This window comes from Tympanuchus pallidicinctus, unplaced genomic scaffold (genome assembly GCF_026119805.1).
Source record: "Tympanuchus pallidicinctus isolate F22 unplaced genomic scaffold, pur_lepc_1.0 scaffold29, whole genome shotgun sequence".
Taxonomy (NCBI): Eukaryota; Metazoa; Chordata; class Aves; order Galliformes; family Phasianidae; genus Tympanuchus; species Tympanuchus pallidicinctus.
Genome location: NW_026294746.1, coordinates 4,873,646 through 4,895,354, shown reverse-complemented (window position 1 = coordinate 4,895,354; position 21,709 = coordinate 4,873,646). Strand labels below are relative to the sequence as shown.

At 53.3% G+C, this 21,709-nt stretch overlaps 2 protein-coding genes across 14 annotated transcripts; one reads left to right on the top strand and one right to left on the bottom strand.

The window, feature by feature from the left end:
* Nucleotides 1–36: 36 nt before the first annotated feature.
* On the top strand, nt 37–14,267 carry CTRC (chymotrypsin C). Of its 10 annotated transcripts, none has more exons than XM_052692061.1 (9): nt 37–145; nt 6,120–6,224; nt 12,387–12,478; nt 12,575–12,672; nt 12,742–12,864; nt 13,499–13,635; nt 13,712–13,857; nt 13,966–14,115; nt 14,196–14,267. In XM_052692061.1, the coding sequence occupies exons 2-9, from the start codon at nt 6,185–6,187 to the stop codon at nt 14,211–14,213; spliced, it is 804 nt and encodes a 267-aa protein (XP_052548021.1). In that variant the 5' UTR covers nt 37–145; nt 6,120–6,184; the 3' UTR covers nt 14,214–14,267. The 10 variants fall into 10 exon arrangements, with proteins under 10 accessions (XP_052548021.1, XP_052548022.1, XP_052548018.1 ...); XM_052692062.1 differs by lacking the exon at nt 6,120–6,224 and adding an exon at nt 12,199–12,303 and having other exon boundaries at nt 40–145; XM_052692058.1 differs by lacking the exons at nt 37–145; nt 6,120–6,224; nt 12,387–12,478; ... (3 more) ...; nt 13,712–13,857; nt 13,966–14,115 and adding exons at nt 158–250; nt 334–425; nt 522–619; ... (2 more) ...; nt 7,392–7,537; nt 7,646–7,813 and having other exon boundaries at nt 14,128–14,267.
* On the bottom strand, nt 2,478–21,669 carry CASP9 (caspase 9). 4 transcript variants are annotated; one of them, XR_008208795.1, is made up of 11 exons: nt 21,523–21,669; nt 20,079–20,292; nt 19,509–19,589; nt 19,244–19,275; nt 17,981–18,157; nt 17,634–17,723; nt 16,858–17,005; nt 16,135–16,314; nt 15,648–15,757; nt 15,274–15,508; nt 2,478–2,808 (listed from the first exon to the last, which is right to left on the bottom strand). XR_008208795.1 is itself a non-coding variant. In XM_052692050.1 (10 exons), exons 1-10 carry the CDS (start codon nt 21,652–21,654, stop codon nt 9,109–9,111), a joined length of 1,257 nt encoding a protein of 418 aa, XP_052548010.1. In that variant the 5' UTR covers nt 21,655–21,669; the 3' UTR covers nt 8,558–9,108. The 4 variants fall into 4 exon arrangements, 2 of the variants coding, with proteins under 2 accessions (XP_052548010.1, XP_052548009.1); XR_008208794.1 differs by lacking the exon at nt 2,478–2,808 and adding an exon at nt 8,558–8,888; XM_052692050.1 differs by lacking the exons at nt 2,478–2,808; nt 15,274–15,508; nt 15,648–15,757; nt 16,135–16,314 and adding exons at nt 8,558–9,201; nt 9,341–9,450; nt 9,829–10,008.
* Nucleotides 21,670–21,709: the final 40 nt, after the last annotated feature.

Genomic DNA, 21,709 nt, shown 5'->3' with positions numbered 1-21,709 from the left:
AGAGCCACATCTGTGGAGTTGCACATGGGACAAGTGTATCCATTCCCAGGTGGGTCCTGATAAGAATTAGAACAAGGTGGGCACACAGGCTGTGGCATTTGGCCACCTGTTAGCAGGCTGAAGGCCACGTTCCCAACGGCTGGAGGTGGCTCAGCAAACATATATAAAACGGTGGGCTCCTTGCTTCTGCCACACTGGAAGCCTACAACCATGCTGGGGGCTGTGTGTATCGCCGTCCTGCTGGGCTACGGTGGGTGAGGGCATGAGGAGGGGGGTGTCTGTGGGGCTGGTGGCCGTGCCCATGCTGATGTCCCCATGCTTGGTGTCACACAGCCTACGGACGCGGGCAGCCGGCAGTGCAACCGGTGTTAGGCTCTCGTGTGGTGGGCGGTGAGGAAGCTGCTCCTCACAGCTGGCCGTGGCAGGTAAGGGGGACCGTGTGCCACCTGGGCTCCATCCCCACTGTTGGTGACACCGGGATGGGTGGCCACCACCTGTCGTGACTCCGTGCCGCCGTCCAGGTCTCACTGCAGTACAAATACTATGGTGGCTGGAGCCACACCTGTGGAGGAATCCTCATTTCTCCCTGCTGGGTGCTGACAGCTGCACACTGTTACAGGTAGGGCAGGGGGGCATCCATGGGGGATACAACCCCCACGTCTGCCCTCATGCTGATGGCCATCGGCAGCTCTAGCCTGACGTACCGCGTGGTGCTGGGAAAGCACAACCTGTCAGAGGAAGAAGACGGCGCGGTGGTGGCTGAGGTGGAGGACTTCATTGTGCACGAGGATTATGACCCCATCAGCATCACGTAGGGCAGCAAAGGGGGGAGGGAGAGGTGTGCCAACCCAAGGCTGGGTGTGAGGATGGGTCTGGCAGTGGGCTGTTGTGGGGTTGGCAGGGTCTGGTTGGAGGCTCTCTAAGGGGTTTGGTTGGTGGTGTTCTACAGAATCTGTCAAGTGACATTCTAGAGGGTCTGGTTGGAGGCATTCTATTCAGTTTGGTTGATGGTCCTCTATGGGGTTTGGTTGGCGATCCTCTACAAGGCTTGGTTGGTGGCACTCTAAAGGTTTGGTTGGCTTTGTTTTTGGGGTTTTGTCATTGCAGCAACGACATTGCATTGATCAAGTTGTCAGAGCCCGTGCAGGAGAGTGACACCATCCAGGCTGTCAGCCTGCCACCCAGCGGGCTGGAGCTGGAGAACGGCTACCCCTGCGTGGTCACTGGATGGGGAACCCTCTGGAGTAAGAAGGTTGACCACAGAGGGAACTGAATGGGGTCAGCATTGGACATGGGTGCAACTTGAGGCTGTCATTGCAGCTAATGGGCCGCTGGCGGAGGTCTTGCAGCAGGCCGTGCTGCCCGTGGTGGACTATGCAACGTGCTCACAGAGAACCTGGTGGGGGAGCCTGGTGACGACTTCCATGTTGTGTGCTGGTGGTGACGGCCAGGTCGGGGCATGCAACGTGAGTGAGGGGGCTGCCGGCCATCCCCAATGGCTGCGGTGAGGTTGGAAGAATGGAGATGGGGAGCTGTGGGGTGTATGAATGTGACACGGCGCCCTGCCTGGGTAGGGGGATTCGGGTGGCCCTCTGAACTGCCAGCGGAACGACGTGTGGGAGGTGCACGGCATCGTCAGCTTCGGCTCCGCCTGGGGCTGCAACGCCGCCAAGAAACCAACAGTCTTCACAAGGGTGTCCGCCTACATCGACTGGATCAACGAGGTGAGAGCAGAGCTCTTGGTTCTCTCCGTCCTTCTCCACGTGAAGGCCTGACCACGGTCTCATCCTTTTGTCTTTGGCAGAAAATCGGTGAGAATTCAGGATGCGCAGAGCAGATCACGTATGGTGATGTGCAATAAAGGGAAACAACCGGCCTCGTGTGTCCCTGTGGTTATTTGAGGATTTGAGGGGTGTCAGGAGAGCACGTGGAGGGAGAGGAGCCCCCAGGGGGCTGAGTCTAGCCCTCTGCACTCTGTATTTCTTTAATCTTTACTGCATTGGAAAGATTCTTTAATTTACAGTGTGCCAGCGATGTGGGGTGCAATTAGGGTGAAGGAATTTGTGCTACTGACAAGACTGACAGAAACATTTACTGCTCTGACTATTAGAAAAACAGCACTTGCATAAACATTGTTTACTGACTAACTCACAAATAACACATTCCAAGGGGAAACAGCTGGCAGCCAAAGTGCACAATAACTCTATAGATTGTAAAACCTGGGATGTTCTGCCTAGTTTTACACCAAGATCACCAAGTCCAACCCCAACCCATCCGCCTCTCCTTCCCCCCATCCCTCAGGGACACATCTACAGCCACTAAACATTAAAACACTTTCTGGTTGGATTGCCCAAAGATGGTTTTGGGGTGTAATCTGTAGTCCTAGGTACTGCGGACTGTGTGCATCAAGGTCATGACGACAACGCAACTGAGCTTTCTAGAGCTAACGCTCGAGGACACAAGAGAGAACAGAAGAGTACAAAGCAAAAGTTTTCGTGTTTGTTTTTTTCCTTTTGGCTTTTGTTTTGCTCAAACAGAAAAATCCCTTCTTGCAAAAATCATGTATTTCCATTGACTCCAGCCATTGGTTCCATTCACTCCTCCAATCCACTGCAGTCTCACCAGGAAGGAGAGCACAGCCACAGCACAGCTGGAGGCCCTCACTCCACTGTGCGATCACTGGGCTGGCACACTCTGGGGATTCCAACACACAGCCCTTCCCCCTTCCCACCACTGGCATAGAATCACAGGGGTTGCAAGGTACCTTTGGAGAGCATCAAGCCCAACACCCCTGCTACGGCATCTTCCCTACAACAGATTGGCCCTACAGGTTGGGACAGGGCCACTCCTCATCTTGGGGGTGATCACCCCAACCACAGCACTCACAGATGGCGTTTCTCACCAGAGAACCCTCCAAAGCCAGACAGCAGCCACCAGGAGCACCTGGTTCAAGTCACAGCAGGGACAGCTTTCATCCAGCCACAGGGAAGCTGTCCCTCACGTTGACTGGGACCTCGACAACCCCACATCATTTGCACAGGAAGAAGAATCTCTTACGTAGAAAGTTGAAACAGCCTGGGATCTGCTTGTACTTCCCCTTGCTGGATACGATGTCTGACACCTGGGAACACAAGGCGCACTGCATGCTCAGTATCACCACCCCTTACAGCCTGCCTGCCTACCCTGACACATGGCACCTCTGATCATTGCCCTCACTGCTGTAACACTACACAAATAAGGCTAAGAAAAAAGACATTTACCCGGAGCAGCATGGTTAGCAGGTCTTCAGAACAGGCATAATGTTCCAGCACACTGTCCAGGGTTTCCACATACCACGACCCACTCACCTTGTCCCTCCAGGACACAAAACCTGCAGAGGAAGGAGAAAATCACTCTTGCAGTCAGTCTTGCTGTGTCTTCATCTCCCTGCGTACCACCTCCAACAGGTGGCTGCCCCTAACTTCAGCAGCAAACACTGACTATTGGGGACACTATGCTGTGGCACAGCAGCTTGGTGGTGGCTTTCTCCAAAAGCCAGGGGCAGAATTAGGATGTCTCGACTACTGGCCAAGCGCCCTCAGCACCGACTGCTTCTGCAAATCATTTGCACTTATCTCACAGAATCACAGAATGCCCAGGGTTGGAAGGGACCTCAAGCATCATGAATCTCCAACCCCCTGCCACACGTAGGGCCACCAACCTCCCCCACTTAATACCAGACCAGGCTGCCCAGGAAAAGCAGCTCACCTGGAAAGGTTGAGTAGGACACCAAGATGTCACCAGGAGTGGGCAAACTGGCAACGGCGTCCGGCTCGTCCAAACTCCCCGATGGAGCCTGGAAAGGAATCGCATCCGACTCCACGCAACCTCGGCGAGTTTCATCTTGGGGTGATTCACAGCCCACCTCAAATCCATGGTCCTTTTCTTCTGCAAAAAATGGCAGCAACAACAGCTCTCGCTCACATCTGACACGCTCTGCAGCCATACATCCTCCATTAGCAACTGCAGGGGAAAAAATCCTCCAACAAAACCACGCTTTTCTGCTCTCTGACAGTGCTGCTACAGTCACAGCCATCAGGCTTCCCACTAACCAAGCCCTTCCAACCAACCTCCCAACAGTCCTTCCAACCCAAGCCATTCTACAGTTCTACCCCTGTTGCTAAACACAGAGAACAGGAGGAATGCGCCTGGACGTGGGGCAAGGGATGCCACTACTGCCCTCCTGCCATCTCACAGCCCCCACTCTGCACAGTGAAACCACCCCGCTGCACGACAAAACCACCAGTGCTGCCCTCCTGCAAGATGCTCCTGACATTCAACCCATCTTAGCAGTAGAAATACATGGCTGGGAATGCTAGGAAACACCTGGGGAAAAGGGCAACAGACATGAAAGGAAGACGACGACAAAGCCCAACTGTGTCTCACCAGCCTGCTCACACCTAACAGCTTATTGCCAACACAAAGATTCACCTCCTCCACACGCCTGGATGAAGAAGAGTTTGGGTTTTCCTCTCAAACTTGGGCACTGGGACCCATTGAAATAGTTCACAATCTTTTCAATTGGAAGGGTTTTGCTGTCACAGCACTGCTTTCACATGCAGCAGCAGCTCACGAGCTCTGAGGGACTTATTTAGTCCAGGTAGAAATTTAAGCCACGCTAAGATCTTGTTTTGGACATTCTGTGCCTTGCATTGTGAGGGTGAACACTTAAATATCTTCAGCCTTGCTCGGCCTTTTCAATTCTTAAAGCACAAGCTCCTTGCAAACAGAATCTCTGAGATGACTGGCAGCAAACAACCCCAACACAACCACAAATACACTGGAAAAGAAGAAAAATCTAGAATACTAACCAGCCTGTGGTCACCCCTGTCAACAGCTGAACCTACAACACAAAACAGAGAAACGGGATTTCGCTCTTAGCGCTCAACAGTGAGATGTTCAACCTGTTCTTCAAAGAATTAACACCAACTTTCTCCTGTCATCTGTCACACAGGGGTGACAGACACCCCTTCCCACCCCACCACACACAGAAGCAGCGTTTGGCTCTCATCTCTCAAACCACAAAGAGGAAGAGTGTCAGCAGTTTCAGCCTGGACCTCAAGCACATGCTCATCCCCCACCTGGGGCACCATTCACCATTTAGTTGGGGTCACCTCCCACCCAGCACACATCTGAGCTGCTCTGCAATTCACACAGACACCCAGCACGGTGTGTCTCAAGCAAGGAAGTGACCAACAAGCTCAACAAGCTGCCAGATCTCCCTCAGGGCTCCAGGACAATCCTTACCATGGGCTGCTGCTGCAGACATCCCAAATCGCTCACTCTCACCTTGGACTGCGATGGAGAAGCGTTCCGCAGTGCTCACACCTCTCACGGCATGGCAAAGTCATCTCTCTCCTTCTGCCCCTTCCAATTGCACATTAGAATTCAACTGCTCTGGTTCCTCTTAAGGACCACAGCTTGCAGCTACACCACTGCAAGGGCAGAGCAAAACCACCTCTGTTTTTTTCTGATCCGACTTCAGTGAGGTTTCTCATGACAGCTGTACGAGCTGCATCAACAGATAAAGGGCAGAGCAGGAGTAGCAAAGACAGTGAAGCCCGCTTTCAGCGCAGCAGTACAAAGGCTGCATGTGAAAAGCAGAAGAAAAACCAGACGCCCATAAAGGCCACCGAGGGGAGAGAAGCTTTATTTTTTGTCTGTCTGTCTTCTAAGCACCCCAAGGGACGGCGTCTCACCTGCTGTCCCTGCAGCAGTGGTTGTGCCGATGACTGTGATGTCCCACAAAGGTGTTGTCTCAACAGCTGCTTCCTTTCTGTCGTATGGATGTGTTGTTTGCCGTGTTGTTCTCTTTCTTTTTTTTCTATTTAAATCCCAAATAAATATTATATTTCCTAAGTGTTGTGCTTATCCATGCCCAGGGTTGGGTGTCAGTGTGGGACCCCCACGTCCCCGCGTGGCTGGGGTTACGGTCAGAGCCACATCTGTGGGGTTGCACATGGGACAAGTGTATCCATTCCCAGGTGGGTCCTGATAAGAATTAGAACAAGGTGGGCACACAGGCTGTGGCATTTGGCCACCTGTTAGCAAGCTGAAGGCCACGTTCCCAACGGCTGGAGGTGGCACAGCAAACATATACAAGACGGTGGGCTCCTTGCTTCTGCCACACTGGAAGCCTACAACCATGCTGGGGGCTGTGTGTATCGCCGTCCTGCTGGGCTACGGTGGGTGAGGGCATGAGGAGGGGGGTGTCCGTGGGGCTGGTGGCCGTGCCCATGCTGATGTTTCCATGCTTGGTGTCACACAGCCTACGGATGCGGGCAGCCGGCAGTGCAACCGGTGTTAGGCTCTCGCGTGGAGGGCGGTGAGGAAGCCGTTCCTCACAGCTGGCCGTGGCAGGTAAGGGGGACCGTGTGCCACCTGGGCTCCATCCCCACTGTTGGTGACACCGGGATGGGTGGCCACCACCTGTCGTGACTCCGTGCCGCCGTCCAGGTCTCACTGCAGTACAAATACTATGGTGGCTGGAGCCACACCTGTGGAGGAACCCTCATTTTTCCCAGCTGGGTGCTGACAGCTGCACACTGTTACAGGTAGGGCAGGGGGGCATCCATGGGGGATACAACCCCCACGTCTGCCCTCATGCTGATGGCCATCGGCAGCTCGAGCCGGACGTACCGCGTGGTGCTGGGAAAGCACAACCTGACAAAGGAAGAAGACGGCGAGGTGGTGGCTGAGGTGGAGGACTTCATTCGGCACGAGGATTATAACTCCACCAGCATCACGTAGGGCAGCAAAGGGGGGAGAGTGGGGTGTGCCAACCCAAGGCTGGGTGTGAGGATGGATCTGGCAGTGGGCTGTTGTGGGGTTGGCAGGGTCTGGTTGGAGGCACTCTAAGGGGTTTGGTTGGTGGTGTTCTACAGGGTTTGGTTGGAGGCACTCGAAGGGGTTTGGTTGGTGGTGCTCTACAGGGTTTGGTTGGAGGCACTCGAAGGGGTTTGGTTGGTGGTGTTCTACAGGATCTGTTAAGTGACATTCTAGAGGGTTTGGTTGGAGGCATTCTATTCAGTTTGGTTGATGGTTCTCTATGGGGTTTGGTTGGCGATACTCTACAAGGCTTGGTTGGTGGCTCTCTAAAGGGTTTGGTTGGCTTTGTTTTGGGGGTTTTGTCATTGCAGCAACGACATTGCATTGATCAAGTTGTCAGAGCCCGTGCAGGAGAGTGACACCATCCAGGCTGCCTGCCTGCCACCCAGCGGGCTGGAGCTGGAGAACGGCTACCCCTGCGTGGTCACTGGATGGGGAACCCTCTGGAGTAAGAAGGTTGACCACAGAGGGAACTGAATGGGGTCAGCATTGGACATGGGTGCAACTTGAGGCTGTCATTGCAGCTAATGGGCCGCTGGCGGAGGTCTTGCAGCAGGCCGTGCTGCCCGTGGTGGACTATGCAACGTGCTCACAGAGAGACTGGTGGGGGAGCCTGGTGACGACTTCCATGTTGTGTGCTGGTGGTGACGGCCAGGTCGGGGCATGCAACGTGAGTGAGGGGGCTGCCGGCCATCCCCAATGGCTGCGGTGAGGTTGGAAGAATGGAGATGGGGAGCTGTGGGGTGTATGAGTGTGACACGGCGCCCTGCCTGGGTAGGGGGATTCGGGTGGCCCTCTGAACTGCCAGCGGAACGACGTGTGGGAGGTGCATGGCATCACCAGCTTCCGCTCCACCTTGGGCTGCGCCTACACCAAGAAACCAACAGTCTTCACAAGGGTGTCCGCCTACATCGACTGGATCAACGAGGTGAGAGCAGAGCTCTTGGTTCTCTCCGTCCTTCTCCACGTGAAGGCCTGACCACGGTCTCATCCTTTTGTCTTTGGCAGAAAATCGGTGAGAACTGAGGATGCGCAGAGCAGATCACGTATGGTGGTGTGCAATAAAGGGAAACAACCGGCCTCGTGTGTCCCTGTGGTTATTTGAGGATTTGAGGGGTGTCAGGGGAGCACGTGGAGGGAGAGGAGCCCCCAGGGGGCTGAGTCTAGCCCTCTGCACTCTGTATTTCTTTAATCTTTACTGCATTGGAAAGATTCTTTAATTTACAGTGTGCCAGCGATGTGGGGTGCAATTAGGGTGAAGGACAGGCATTTGTGCTACTGACAAGACTGACAGAAACATTTACTACTCTGACTATTAGAAAAACAGCACTTGCATAAACATTGTTTACTGACTAACTCACAAATAACACCTTCCAAGGGGAAACAGCTGGCAGCCAAAGTGCACAATAACTCTATAGATTGTAAAACCTGGGATGTTCTGCCTAGTTTTACACCAAGATCACCAAGTCCAACCCCAACCCATCCGCCTCTCCTTCCCCCCATCCCTCAGGGACACATCTACAGCCACTAAACATTAAAACACTTTCTGGTTGGATTGCCCAAAGATGGTTTTGGGGTGTAATCTGTAGTCCTAGGTACTGGGGACTGTGTGCATCAAGGTCATGACGACAACGCAACTGAGCTTTCTAGAGCTAACGCTCGAGGACACAAGAGAGAACAGAAGACAGAGTACAAAGCAAAAGTTTCTGTGTTTGTTTTTTTCCTTTTGGCTTTTGTTTTGCTCAAACAGAAAAATCCCTTCTTGCAAAAATCATGTATTTCCATTGACTCCAGCCATTGGTTCCATTCACTCCTCCAATCCACTGCAGTCGCACCAGGAAGGAGAGCACAGCCACAGCACAGCTGGAGGCCCTCACTCCACTGTGCGATCACTGGGCTGGCACACTCTGGGGATTCCAACACACAGCCCTTCCCCCTTCCCACCACTGGCATAGAATCACAGGGGTTGCAAGGTACCTTTGGAGAGCATCAAGCCCAACACCCCTGCTACGGCATCTTCCCTACAACAGATTGGCCCTACAGGTTGGGACAGGGCCACTCCTCATCTTGGGGGTGATCACCCCAACCACAGCACTCACAGATTGCGTTTCTCACCAGAGAACCCTCCAAAGCCAGACAGCAGCCACCAGGAGCACCTGGTTCAAGTCACAGCAGGGACAGCTTTCATCCAGCCACAGGGAAGCTGTCCCTCACGTTGACTGGGACCTCGACAACCCCACATCATTTGCACAGGAAGAAGAATCTCTTACGTAGAAAGTTGAAACAGCCTGGGATCTGCTTGTACTTCCCCTTGGTGGATACGATGTCTGACACCTGGGAACACAAGGTGCACTGCATGCTCAGTATCACCACCCCTTACAGCCTGCCTGCCTACCCTGACACATGGCACCTCTGATCATTGCCCTCACTGCTGTAACACTACACAAATAAGGCTAAGAAAAAAGACATTTACCCGGAGCAGCATGGTTAGCAGGTCTTCAGAACAGGCATAATGTTCCAGCACACTGTCCAGGGTTTCCACATACCACGAGCCACTCACCTTGTCCCTCCAGGACACAAAACCTGCAGACGAAGGAGAAAATCACTCTTGCAGTCAGTCTTGCTGTGTCTTCATCTCCCTGCGTACCACCTCCAACAGGTGGCTGCCCCTAACTTCAGCAGCAAACACTGACTATTGGGGACACTATGCTGTGGCACAGCAGCTTGGTGGTGGCTTTCTCCAAAAGCCAGGGGCAGAATTAGGATGTCTCGACTACTGGCCAAGCGCCCTCAGCACCGACTGCTTCTGCAAATCATTTGCACTTATCTCACAGAATCACAGAATGCCCAGGGTTGGAAGGGACCTCAAGCATCATGAATCTCCAACCCCCTGCCACACGTAGGGCCACCAACCTCCCCCACTTAATACCAGACCAGGCTGCCCAAGGAAAAGCAGCTCACCTGGAAAGGTTGAGTAGGACACCAAGATGTCACCAGGAGTGGGCAAACTGGCAACGGCGTCCGGCTCGTCCAAACTCCCCGATGGAGCCTGGAAAGGAATCGCATCCGACTCCACGCAACCTCGGCGAGTTTCATCTTGGGGTGATTCACAGCCCACCTCAAATCCATGGTCCTTTTCTTCTGCAAAAAATGGCAGCAACAACAGCTCTCGCTCACATCTGACACGCTCTGCAGCCATACATCCTCCATTAGCAACTGCAGGGGAAAAAATCCTCCAACAAAACCACGCTTTTCTGCTCTCTGACAGTGCTGCTACAGTCACAGCCATCAGGCTTCCCACTAACCAAGCCCTTCCAACCAACCTCCCAACGGTCCTTCCAACCCAAGCCATTCTACAGTTCTACCCTTGTTGCTAAACACAGAGAACAGGAGGAATGCGCCTGGACGTGGGGCAAGGGATGCCACTACTGCCCTCCTGCCATCTCACAGCCCCCACTCTGCACAGTGAAACCACCCCGCTGCACGACAAAACCACCAGTGCTGCCCTCCTGCAAGATGCTCCTGACATTCAACCCATCTTAGCAGTAGAAATACATGGCTGGGAATGCTAGGAAACACCTGGGGAAAAGGGCAACAGACATGAAAGGAAGACGACGACAAAGCCCAACTGTGTCTCACCAGCCTGCTCACACCTAACAGCTTATTGCCAACACAAAGATTCACCTCCTCCACACGCCTGGATGAAGAAGAGTTTGGGTTTTCCTCTCAAACTTGGGCACTGGGACCCATTGAAATAGTTCACAATCTTTTCAATTGGAAGGGTTTTGCTGTCACAGCACTGCTTTCACATGCAGCAGCAGCTCACGAGCTCTGAGGGACTTCTTCAGTCCAGGTAGAAGTTTAAGCCACGCTAAGATCTTGTTTTGGACATTCTGTGCCTTGCATCATGAGGGTGAACACTTAAATATCTTCAGCCTTGCTCGGCCTTTTCAATTCTTAAAGCACAAGCTCCTTGCAAACAGAATCTCTGAGATGACTGGCAGCAAACAACCCCAACACAACCACAAATACACTGGAAAAGAAGAAAAATCTACAATACTAACCAGTCTGTGGTCACCCCTGTCAACAGCTGAACCTACAACACAAAACAGAGAAACGGGATTTCGCTCTTAGCGCTCAACAGTGAGATGTTCAACCTGTTCTTCAAAGAATTAACACCAACTTTCTCCTGTCATCTGTCACACAGGGGTGACAGACACCCCTTCCCACCCCACCACACACAGAAGCAGCGTTTGGCTCTCATCTCTCAAACCACAAAGAGGAAGAGTGTCAGCAGTTTGAGCCTGGACCTCAAGCACATGCTCATCCCCCACCTGGGGCACCATTCACCATTTAGTTGGGGTCACCTCCCACCCAGCACACATCTGAGCTGCTCTGCAATTCACACAGACACCCAGCACTGTGTGTCTCAAGCAAGGAAGTGACCAACAAGCTCAACAAGCTGCCAGATCTCCCTCAGGGCTCCAGGACAATCCTTACCATGGGCTGCTGCTGCAGACATCCCAAATCGCTCACTCTCACCTTGGACTGCGATGGAGAAGCGTTCCGCAGTGCTCACACCTGTCACGGCATGGCAAAGTCATCTCTCTCCTTCTGCCCCTTCCAATTGCACATTAGAATTCAACTGCTCTGGTTCCCCTTAAGGACCACAGCTTGCAGCTACACCACTGCAAGGGCAGAACAAAACCATCTGTTTTTCTCTGATCCGACTTCAGTGAGGTTTCTCATGACAGCTGTACGAGCTGCATCAACAGATAAAGGGCAGAGCAGGAGTAGCAAAGACAGTGAAGCCCGCTTTCAGCGCAGCAGTACAAAGGCTGCATGTGAAAAGCAGAAGAAAAACCAGACGTCCATAAAGGCCACCGAGGGGAGAGAAGCTTTATTTTTTGTCTGTCTGTCTTCTAAGCACCCCAAGGGACGGCGTCTCACCTGCTGTCCCTGCAGCAGTGGTTGTGCCGATGACTGTGATGTCCCACAAAGGTGTTGTCTCAACAGCTGCTTCCATTCTGTCGTATGGATGTGTTGTTTGCCGTGTTGTTCTCTTTCTTTTTTTTCTTTTTAAATCCCAAATAAATATTATATTTCCTAAGTGTTGTGCTTATCCATGCCCAGGGTTGGGTGTCAGTGTGGGACCCCCACGTCCCCGCGTGGCTGGGGTTACGGTCAGGGCCACATCTGTGGGGTTGCACATGGGACAAGTGTATCCATTCCCAGGTGGCTCCCGATAAGAATTAGAACAAGGTGAGCACACAGGCTGTGGGATTTGGCCACCTGTTAGCAGGCTGAAGGCCACGTTCCCAACGGCTGGAGGTGGCACAGCAAACATATATAAGACGGTGGGCTCCTTGCTTCTGCCACACTGGAAGCCTACAACCATGCTGGGGGCTGTGTGTATCGCCGTCCTGCTGGGCTACGGTGGGTGAGGGCATGAGGAGGGGGGTGTCTGTGGGGCTGGTGGCCGTGCCCATGCTGATGTTCCCATGCTTGGTGTCACACAGCCTATGGACGCGGGCAGCCGGCAGTGCAACCGGTGTTAGGCTCTCGTGTGGTGGGCGGTGAGGAAGCCGCTCCTCACAGCTGGCCGTGGCAGGTAAGGGGGACCGTGTGCCACCTGGGCTCCATCCCCACTGTTGGTGACACCGGGATGGGTGGCCACCACCTGTCGTGACTCCGTGCCGCCGTCCAGGTCTCACTGCAGTACAAATACAGTGGTGGCTGGAGCCACACCTGTGGAGGAACCCTCATTTCTCCCAGCTGGGTGCTGACAGCTGCACACTGTTACAGGTAGGGCAGGGGGGCATCCATGGGGGACACAACCCCCACGTCTGCCCTCATGCTGATGGCCATCGGCAGCAAGAGCCTGACCTACCGCGTGGTGCTGGGAAAGCACCGCCTGTCAGAGGAAGAAGACGGCGCGGTGGTGGCTGAGGTGGAGGACTTCATTGTGCACGAGAAGTGGAACGCCTTCCTCATCACGTAGGGCAGCAAAGGGGGGAGGGAGGGGTGTGCCAACCCAAGGCTGGGTGTGAGGATGGATCTGGCAGTGGGCTGTTGTGGGGTTGACAGGGTTTGGTTGGAAGCTCTCTAAGGGGTTTGGAAGGTGGTGTTCTACAGGGTTTGGTTGGAGGCACTCTAAGGGGTTTGGTTGGTGGTTCTCTACAGGGTTTGGTTGGTGGTTCTCTACAGGGTTTGGTTGGAGGCACTCTAAGTGGTTTGGTTGGTGGTTCTCTACAGGGTTTGGTTGGAGGCACTCTAAGGGGTTTGGTTGGTGGTGTTCTACAGGGTCTGGTTGGAGGCACTCTAAGGGGTTTGGTTGGTGGTGTTCTACAGGGTTTGGTTGGTGGTGTTCTACAGGGTTTGGTTGGAGGCACTCGGAGGGGTTTGGTTGGTGGTGTTCTACAGGGTTTGGTTGGTGGTACTCTACAGGGCTTGGTTGGACGCTCTCTAAAGGGTTTGCTTGGTGGTGCTGTACAGGGTTTGGTTGGAGGCATTCTATTCAGTTTGGTTGATGGCCCTCTCTGGGCTTTGGTTGGCGATCCTCTACAAGGTTTGGCTGGTGACTCCCTACAGCGTTTGGTTGGCTGGGTTTTATGGGGTTTTGTCATTGCAGCAACGACATTGCATTGATCAAGTTGTCAGAGCCCGTGGAGGAGAGTGACACCATCCAGGCTGTCAGCCTGCCACCCAGCGGGCTGGAGCTGGAGAACGACTACCCCTGCGTGGTCACTGGATGGGGAACCCTCCGAAGTAAGAGGGGTGACCACAGAGGGAACTGAATGGGGTCAGAATGGACTATGGGTGCAACTTGAGGCTGTCATTGCAGCTAACGGGCAGCTGGCAGACGACTTGCAGCAGGCCGTGCTGCCCGTGGTGGACTACGCAACGTGCTCACAGAGAACCTGGTGGGGCAGCCAGGTGACGACTTCCATGTTGTGTGCTGGTGGTGACGGCCAGGTCGGGGCATGCAACGTGAGTGAGGGGGCTGCCGGCCATCCCCAATGGCTGCGGTGAGGTTGGAAGAATGGAGATGGGGAGCTGTGGGGTGTATGAGTGTGACACGGCGCCCTGCCTGGGTAGGGGGATTCGGGTGGCCCTCTGAACTGCCAGCGGAACGACGTGTGGGAGGTGCACGGCATCGTCAGCTTCGGCTCCGCCTGGGGCTGCAACGTCGCCAAGAAACCAACAGTCTTCACAAGGGTGTCCGCCTACATCGACTGGATCAACGAGGTGAGAGCAGAGCTCTTGGTTCTCTCCGTCCTTCTCCACGTGAAGGCCTGACCACGGTCTCATCCTTTTGTCTTTGGCAGAAAATCGGTGAGAACTGAGGATGCGCAGAGCAGATCACGTATGGTGATGTGCAATAAAGGGAAACAACCGGCCTCGTGTGTCCCTGTGGTTATTTGAGGGGTGTCAGGGGAGCACGTGGAGGGAGAGGAGCCCCCAGGGGGCTGAGTCTAGCCCTCTGCACTCTGTATTTCTTTAATCTTTACTGCATTGGAAAGATTCTTTAATTTACAGTGTGCCAGCGATGTGGGGTGCAATTAGGGTGAAGGAATTTGTGCTGTTGACAAGACTGACAGAAACATTTACTACTCTGACTATTAGAAAAACAGCAGTTGCATAAACATTGTTTACTGACTAACTCACAAATAACACCTTCCAAGGGGAAACAGCTGGCAGCCAAAGTGCACAATAACTCTATAGATTGTAAAACCTGGGATGTTCTGCCTAGTTTTACACCAAGATCACCAAGTCCAACCCCAACCCATCCGCCTCTCCTTCCCCCCATCCCTCAGGGACACATCTACAGCCACTAAACATTAAAACACTTTCTGGTTGGATTGCCCAAAGATGGTTTTGGGGTGTAATCTGTAGTCCTAGGTACTGGGGACTGTGTGCATCAAGGTCATGACGACAACGCAACTGAGCTTTCTAGAGCTAACGCTCGAGGACACAAGAGAGAACAGAAGACAGAGTACAAAGCAAAAGTTTTCGTGTTTGTTTTTTTCCTTTTGGCTTTTGTTTTGCTCAAACAGAAAAATCCCTTCTTGCAAAAATCATGTATTTCCATTGACTCCAGCCATTGGTTCCATTCACTCCTCCAATCCACTGCAGTCGCACCAGGAAGGAGAGCACAGCCACAGCACAGCTGGAGGCCCTCACTCCACTGTGCGATCACTGGGCTGGCACACTCTGGGGATTCCAACACACAGCCCTTCCCCCTTCCCACCACTGGCATAGAATCACAGGGGTTGCAAGGTACCTTTGGAGAGCATCAAGCCCAACACCCCTGCTACGGCATCTTCCCTACAACAGATTGGCCCTACAGGTTGGGACAGGGCCACTCCTCATCTTGGGGGTGATCACCCCAACCACAGCACTCACAGATTGCGTTTCTCACCAGAGATCCCTCCAAAGCCAGACAGCAGCCACCAGGAGCACCTGGTTCAAGTCACAGCAGGGACAGCTTTCATCCAGCCACAGGGAAGCTGTCCCTCACGTTGACTGGGACCTCGACAACCCCACATCATTTGCACAGGAAGAAGAATCTCTTACGTAGAAAGTTGAAACAGCCTGGGATCTGCTTGTACTTCCCCTTGGTGGATACGATGTCTGACACCTGGGAACACAAGGTGCACTGCATGCTCAGTATCACCACCCTTGACAGCCTGCCTGCCTACCCTGACACATGGCACCTCTGATCATTGCCCTCACTGCTGTAACACTACACAAATAAGGCTAAGAAAAAAGACATTTACCCGGAGCAGCATGGTTAGCAGGTCTTCAGAACGGGCATAATGTTCCAGCACACTGTCCAGGGTTTCCACATACCACGAGCCACTCACCTTGTCCCTCCAGGACACAAAACCTGCAGACGAAGGAGAAAATCACTCTTGCAGTCAGTCTTGCTGTGTCTTCATCTCCCTGCGTACCACCTCCAACAGGTGGCTGCCCCTAACTTCAGCAGCAAACACTGACTATTGGGGACACCATGCTGAGGCACAGCAGCTTGGTGGTGGCTTTCTCCAAAAGCCAGGGGCAGAATTAGGATGTCTCGACTACTGGCCAAGCGCCCTCAGCACCGACTGCTTCTGCAAATCATTTGCACTTATCTCACAGAATCACAGAATGCCCAGGGTTGGAAGGGGCCTCAAGGATCATGAATCTCCAACCCCCTGCCACACGTAGGGCCACCAACCTCCCCCACTTAATACCAGACCAGCTGCCCAAGGAAAAGCAGCTCACCTGGAAAGGTTGAGTAGGACACCAAGATGTCACCAGGAGTGGGCAAACTGGCAACGGCGTCCGGCTCGTCCAAACTCCCCGATGGAGCCTGGAAAGGAATCGCATCCGACTCCACGCAACCTCGGCGAGTTTCATCTTGGGGTGATTCACAGCCCACCTCAAATCCATGGTCCTTTTCTTCTGCAAAAAATGGCAGCAACAACAGCTCTCGCTCACATCTGACACGCTCTGCAGCCATACATCCTCTGTTAACAACTGTAGGGGAAAAAATCCTCCAACAAAACCACGCTTTTCTGCTCTCTGACAGTGCTGCTACAGTCACAGCCATCAGGCTTCCCACTAACCAAGTCCTTCCAACCAACCTCCCAATGTTCCTTCCAACCCAAGCCATTCTACAGTTCTACCCTTGTTGCTAAACACAGAGAACAGGAGGAATGCGCCTGGACGTGGGGCAAGGGATGCCACTACTGCCCTCCTGCCATCTCACAGCCCCCACTCTGCACAGTGAAACCACCCCGCTGCACGGCAAAACCACCAGTGCTGCCCTCCTGCAAGATGCTCCTGACATTCAACCCATCTTAGCAGTAGACATACATGGCTGGGAATGCTAGGAAACACCTGGGGAAAAGGGCAACAGACATGAAAGGAAGACGACGACAAAGCCCAACTGTGTCTCACCAGCCTGCTCACACCTAACAGCTTATTGCCAACACAAAGATTCACCTCCTCCACACGCCTGGATGAAGAAGAGTTTGGGTTTTCCTCTCAAACTTGGGCACTGGGACCCATTGAAATAGTTCACAATCTTTTCAATTGGAATGGTTTTGCCATCTGTTCCATAAATCCCTCCCGGAAACTGAATATGGCTGGTCTGGAAGAGGAAAATCCAAGAGCTGTTAACACAGAAGGAAAGGCAAGCTCAGAGGGAACCCGCCTCTGGCCAAGTGTTCTCCCTCCCCCATCACTGTCTAGCAGAAAGTTTCCATATAAGAATAAAGTGAGAACAAATCTCACTTCCTCATATCTGTGCAAATATGCATACTGCAGCAGGGCAAAGGGATTCCAGCAGACAATACCCAGAAATCCAACCCTTCAATACCACCCAACTCCTATTCCACCTCCTCCAGCAATGGGATTCTTTATCCTCCAGGACAAGGGGCACACAACACACAACCCTTTTAGGAACAGTTTATCTCTTCTCCTCTAACTCCAAGGTCTACACCTTGTGATGATTAGTCTTAATCATGACTAACGACTCTCCAGGCAGAACCAGAGGATCAGGAAGCACTGGAGGACTACAGTATGAAGGTCAGCACCACCTCCTTCTGCTCTTTGCCCCCCACTCGGTTCTGATGTACAGATCCCACACTCAGAAGCTAATAACTTCTGACCAAATGCCACCAACCTCTGCAAAGGCACTGCAGCAGGGAACCTCGTGTCTGCCTTCACCCAGACCCAGGATCAGAACTCCCCAAGATGTCAGAGGAGCACAAACCCACCTGGCAGCCGTGGGAGAGGATGACAACAAGGCAGCAGTCCAGGGTGCTGTGGTCGAGCTGTGCCAGCTTCCGCAGCTCCAGATCAATTTCCTACATAAAAAACATCATGCTTTAAACTGGCCACAGATGACTGGCAAGCCCTGCCCTGCCCTGGCAAGCCCTGCCCTATCAGACCCAGCTGCATCTCTGCTGCTTTCTGTCCAGTAAAAGTGTGATAACAGACCCTCCACATACAGACCACAAAACCCATTGGCACAAAGTAATACTCACACACATCCCTATGCATCGCATGCAGGAATCACAACTGAGCCTGAAGAGTAACCAGGTCTTCATTCTGCTACCCTCACCTGAGCTTTGAGGTTCCTCAGGGTCCGGACGTGGAAGCACAAGGACTTGAAACGCTTCTCCAGCTTCTCACAGTCTATGTCAGAGCCAGCCCGAGCTGACAGGTCGGAGTCTGTGCTGAAGTTGACGTTGTTGAAGATCAGGCAGTGCCCACAAGGGTCTGCTCGCAGCTGGTACACCTGGCATGCACGAGAGAACTTGTCAGTCACAATTAAACACCCCCTAATTCAGAGCATTCGCCAGCTAGTCCAGTGGAACACCTGTAAAAGTGGAAGAGGAGTCTTAAAAGCAGCTCCTTTCTCAGTTCTTTCACATCTCTAAGCCTAGGGACGGATAAGAGTGTCTGTTCTCCATGCTCACATTATTCGAATGTGCAAGCAGAGGAAAAAAAAATTGCCTAATTCACAGGAAAATGGCCACGACTTTAGCCACAAGGTTAGGTTTTCAGGTTGTTCAGGCACATTCATCAAACCTCACCATGAGATCCCAGGGAGCGTGCTCTAGCAGCCAAGAAAACAGGCAGATCCATCTCCTGCGTAGTCAGATTCAGCATCAACTCCAACACATTAATTTGGGGAGGCCCCTCCAAACTCCAGCCACGTGAACACAGCCAAACTCCCTGCCCTGCCTCGGGGGTGAGTTGTGCTGTCAGAAGGCAGCACACACATTTCTCAGTGCCTGCTTCACCGTCAGCCTCCTAAAGCTGCCACAAATGTTGACTGTTGTTTTCTCTGCTTCTGTTTCCCAACACAGTGATTACAAAGTCAAAACACTGCTTTACAAATGACTTGGTGCCTGAGGAAATCACTAGCTGTCTTGCTAGAAACTCTGTCAGCACCACATTTAGCTCCACATCACGTTATTTGCAGCACGGTTCGTGTGATCCCAAGGAGGAGCTGGCTAATGATTGACCCACCCTGAGCACATTGTCCTGGTTACAGCCTTGTCAGCCTCAGCACGATTCCTCACGTCCCAGCACCAAGGACTGGCTGTCACAGAACTGCTTTCACATGCTGCAGCAGCTCACGAGCTCTGAGGGATTTCTTTAGTCCAGGTAGAAGTTTAAGCCACGCTAAGACCTTTTTTTGGACATTCTGTGCCTTGCATCGTGAGGGTGAACACTTAAATATCTTCAGCCTTGCTCGGCCTTTTCAATTCTTAAAGCACAAGCTCCTTGCAAACAGAATCTCTGAGATGACTGGCAGCAAACAACCCCAACACAACCACAAATACACTGGAAAAGAAGAAAAATCTACAATACTAACCAGTCTGTGGTCACCCCTGTCAACAGCTGAACCTACAACACAAAACAGAGAAACGGGATTTCGCTCTTAGCGCTCAACAGTGAGATGTTCAACCTGTTCTTCAAAGAATTAACACCAACTTTCTCCTGTCATCTGTCACACAGAGGTGACAGACACCCCTTCCCACCCCACCACACACCAGAAGCAGCATTTGGTTCTCATCTCTCAAACCACAAAGAGGAAGAGTGTCAGCAGTTTGAGCCTGGACCTCCAGGACAATCCTTACCATGGGCTGCTGCTGCAGACATCCCAAATCGCTCACTCTCACCTTGGACTGCGATGGAGAAGCGTTCCGCAGTGCTCACACCTGTCACGGCATGGCAAAGTCATCTCTCTCCTTCTGCCCCTTCCCATTGCACATTAGAATTCAACTGCTCTGGTTCCCCTTAAGGACCACAGCTTGCAGCTACACCACTGCAAGGGCAGAACAAAACCATTTCTGTTTTTCTCTGATCCGACTTCAGTGAGGTTTCTCATGACAGCTGTATGAGCTGCATCAACAGATAAAGGGCAGAACAGGAGTAGCAAAGACAGTGAAGCCCATTTTCAGCACAGCAGTACAAAGGCTGCATGTGAAAAGCAGAAGGAAGCTGCTAGAGCTCAGCTGGGGCTTCAACACTTCTGCTACCAGAAAGCACATCATTCTCCCACAAACTCATGCAGTCGCCACTACAACCTGTGCCAGAGGATAATAAAACCAGGACTTCACAGCCTACTTTCTACACCAAGAAGGAATCCAGCTGCTACACCCCATCCTGCACTTCACCATGCAAAGAATCACCTTCTCACTACTTACTTTTGTCACGCCTTTCTCCAGGCAGCTCCAGCTGCACAGGCCTCAGGTCCACAGGTGGGGAGATGGGGCTTCCACACCCCTCCTCCAGCATGTCAGCCAGGTCATCGTGCCCGGTGTCCCTCAGGATGGAGAGGAATATTGGGAAGGCCTGCTTCCCACGGGTCTCCAGGTCTATGACCAGCTGTCGTGCTTGTTCCCTTCGGGTGCCAGCACTCTGCAGAGGAGGGAAGGCAAGGACGAGGCTCGGTGATGCTTCCTGAGCCCTTCAGCTTTGCCACAGCCAACAGGAAACAAAAGGAGGGTACTGGAACCCCTGGTTCTAGGGGATGGGAGGACCAGGGGACACCCCCAGCTTGACACCACAGGGATAAAAGACACTTTCTAAATCAGCTTGCCACCAGTATCATGGAAGGGGAACAAAGGGGAGAACAAGAGGGCACCATACAGATGGCCAGTGGAGGAGATAGGGGTGCCGTGGGCCATGTCATGGGCATGGAAGGGACACAGAGGGCACCAGGGCTTTGTCACTGGGCTGCAGTGATGCAGGGACTCACAGGGACCTGTCAGCAGGCAACAGGGACACGAGGACCCGTGGGGCTGAGAGGATGCTGGATCCCTCAGGGCTCGTTATCAGATTGTGGGAACATGGGTCCTTCCCAGGGCCTGTCATAGGGCTGGGGGTTGAGGGGACACTTCGAGTCCTGCTACTGGGCAGGAGGGATGTGAGAATCACAGAATGGCCAGGGTTGGAAGGGACCTCAAGGATCATTAATCTCCAACCCCCTGCCACATGCAACGCCACCAACCTCCACATTTCATACCAGCCCAGGCTGCCCAGGGCCCCATCCTGCCTGGCCTTGAACACCTCCAGGGATGGACGGGGGCATCCACAGCCTCTCTGGGCAGCTGTTCCAGTACTCACCACTCTCATAGGAAAGAACTTCCCCCTGACATCCAACCTCAATGTTCCCTCCCTCAACTTCAAACCATTTCCCCTTGTCCTGTCCCCTTTGTATCTACCCTTTCCAAGAGTTGACTCCCCTCCCATTTGTAGGCTCCCTTTAGGTACTGAAGGCTGCAATGAGGTCACCCTGCAGCCTTCTTTTCTCCAGGCTGAACAAGCCCAGCTCCCTCAGCCTGTCTTCATAGGAGAGCTGCTCCAGCCCCTGATCACCTTTGTGGCTCCTCTGGACCCTCCCCAACAGTTCCCTGTCTTTCTTGTACTCGGGGCTCCAGACCTGGACGCAGTGCTGCAGATGGGGCCTCACAAGAACAGAGCAGAGCGGAACCATCAGCTCTCTGTCGCTGCTGGCCACCCCTCTGCTGATGGAGCCCAGGATCCCACGTAAGGACACCCCGAGCCCCGTCACCGAGCTGAGGGGACACGAGGCCCTTTCACCGGACCGCGAGGACGCGGGACCCCCGGCCGCGCCCCGCAGCCCACCTGCATATCCTCCACCATAGCGCTGGTGAAAACCCCTCGGGCCTGCAGCGGCCCCCAAAGCGCCTCGGGCCGCAGCCCCTCCACCAGCCGCACCCGGCCGCGCCGCAAGGCGCGCCTCTGCGCCTCCTCCATGGCGATCCACGTCACATGACCGGAAGCGGAAGCGTCGCTATGGTGACGGCGGGCG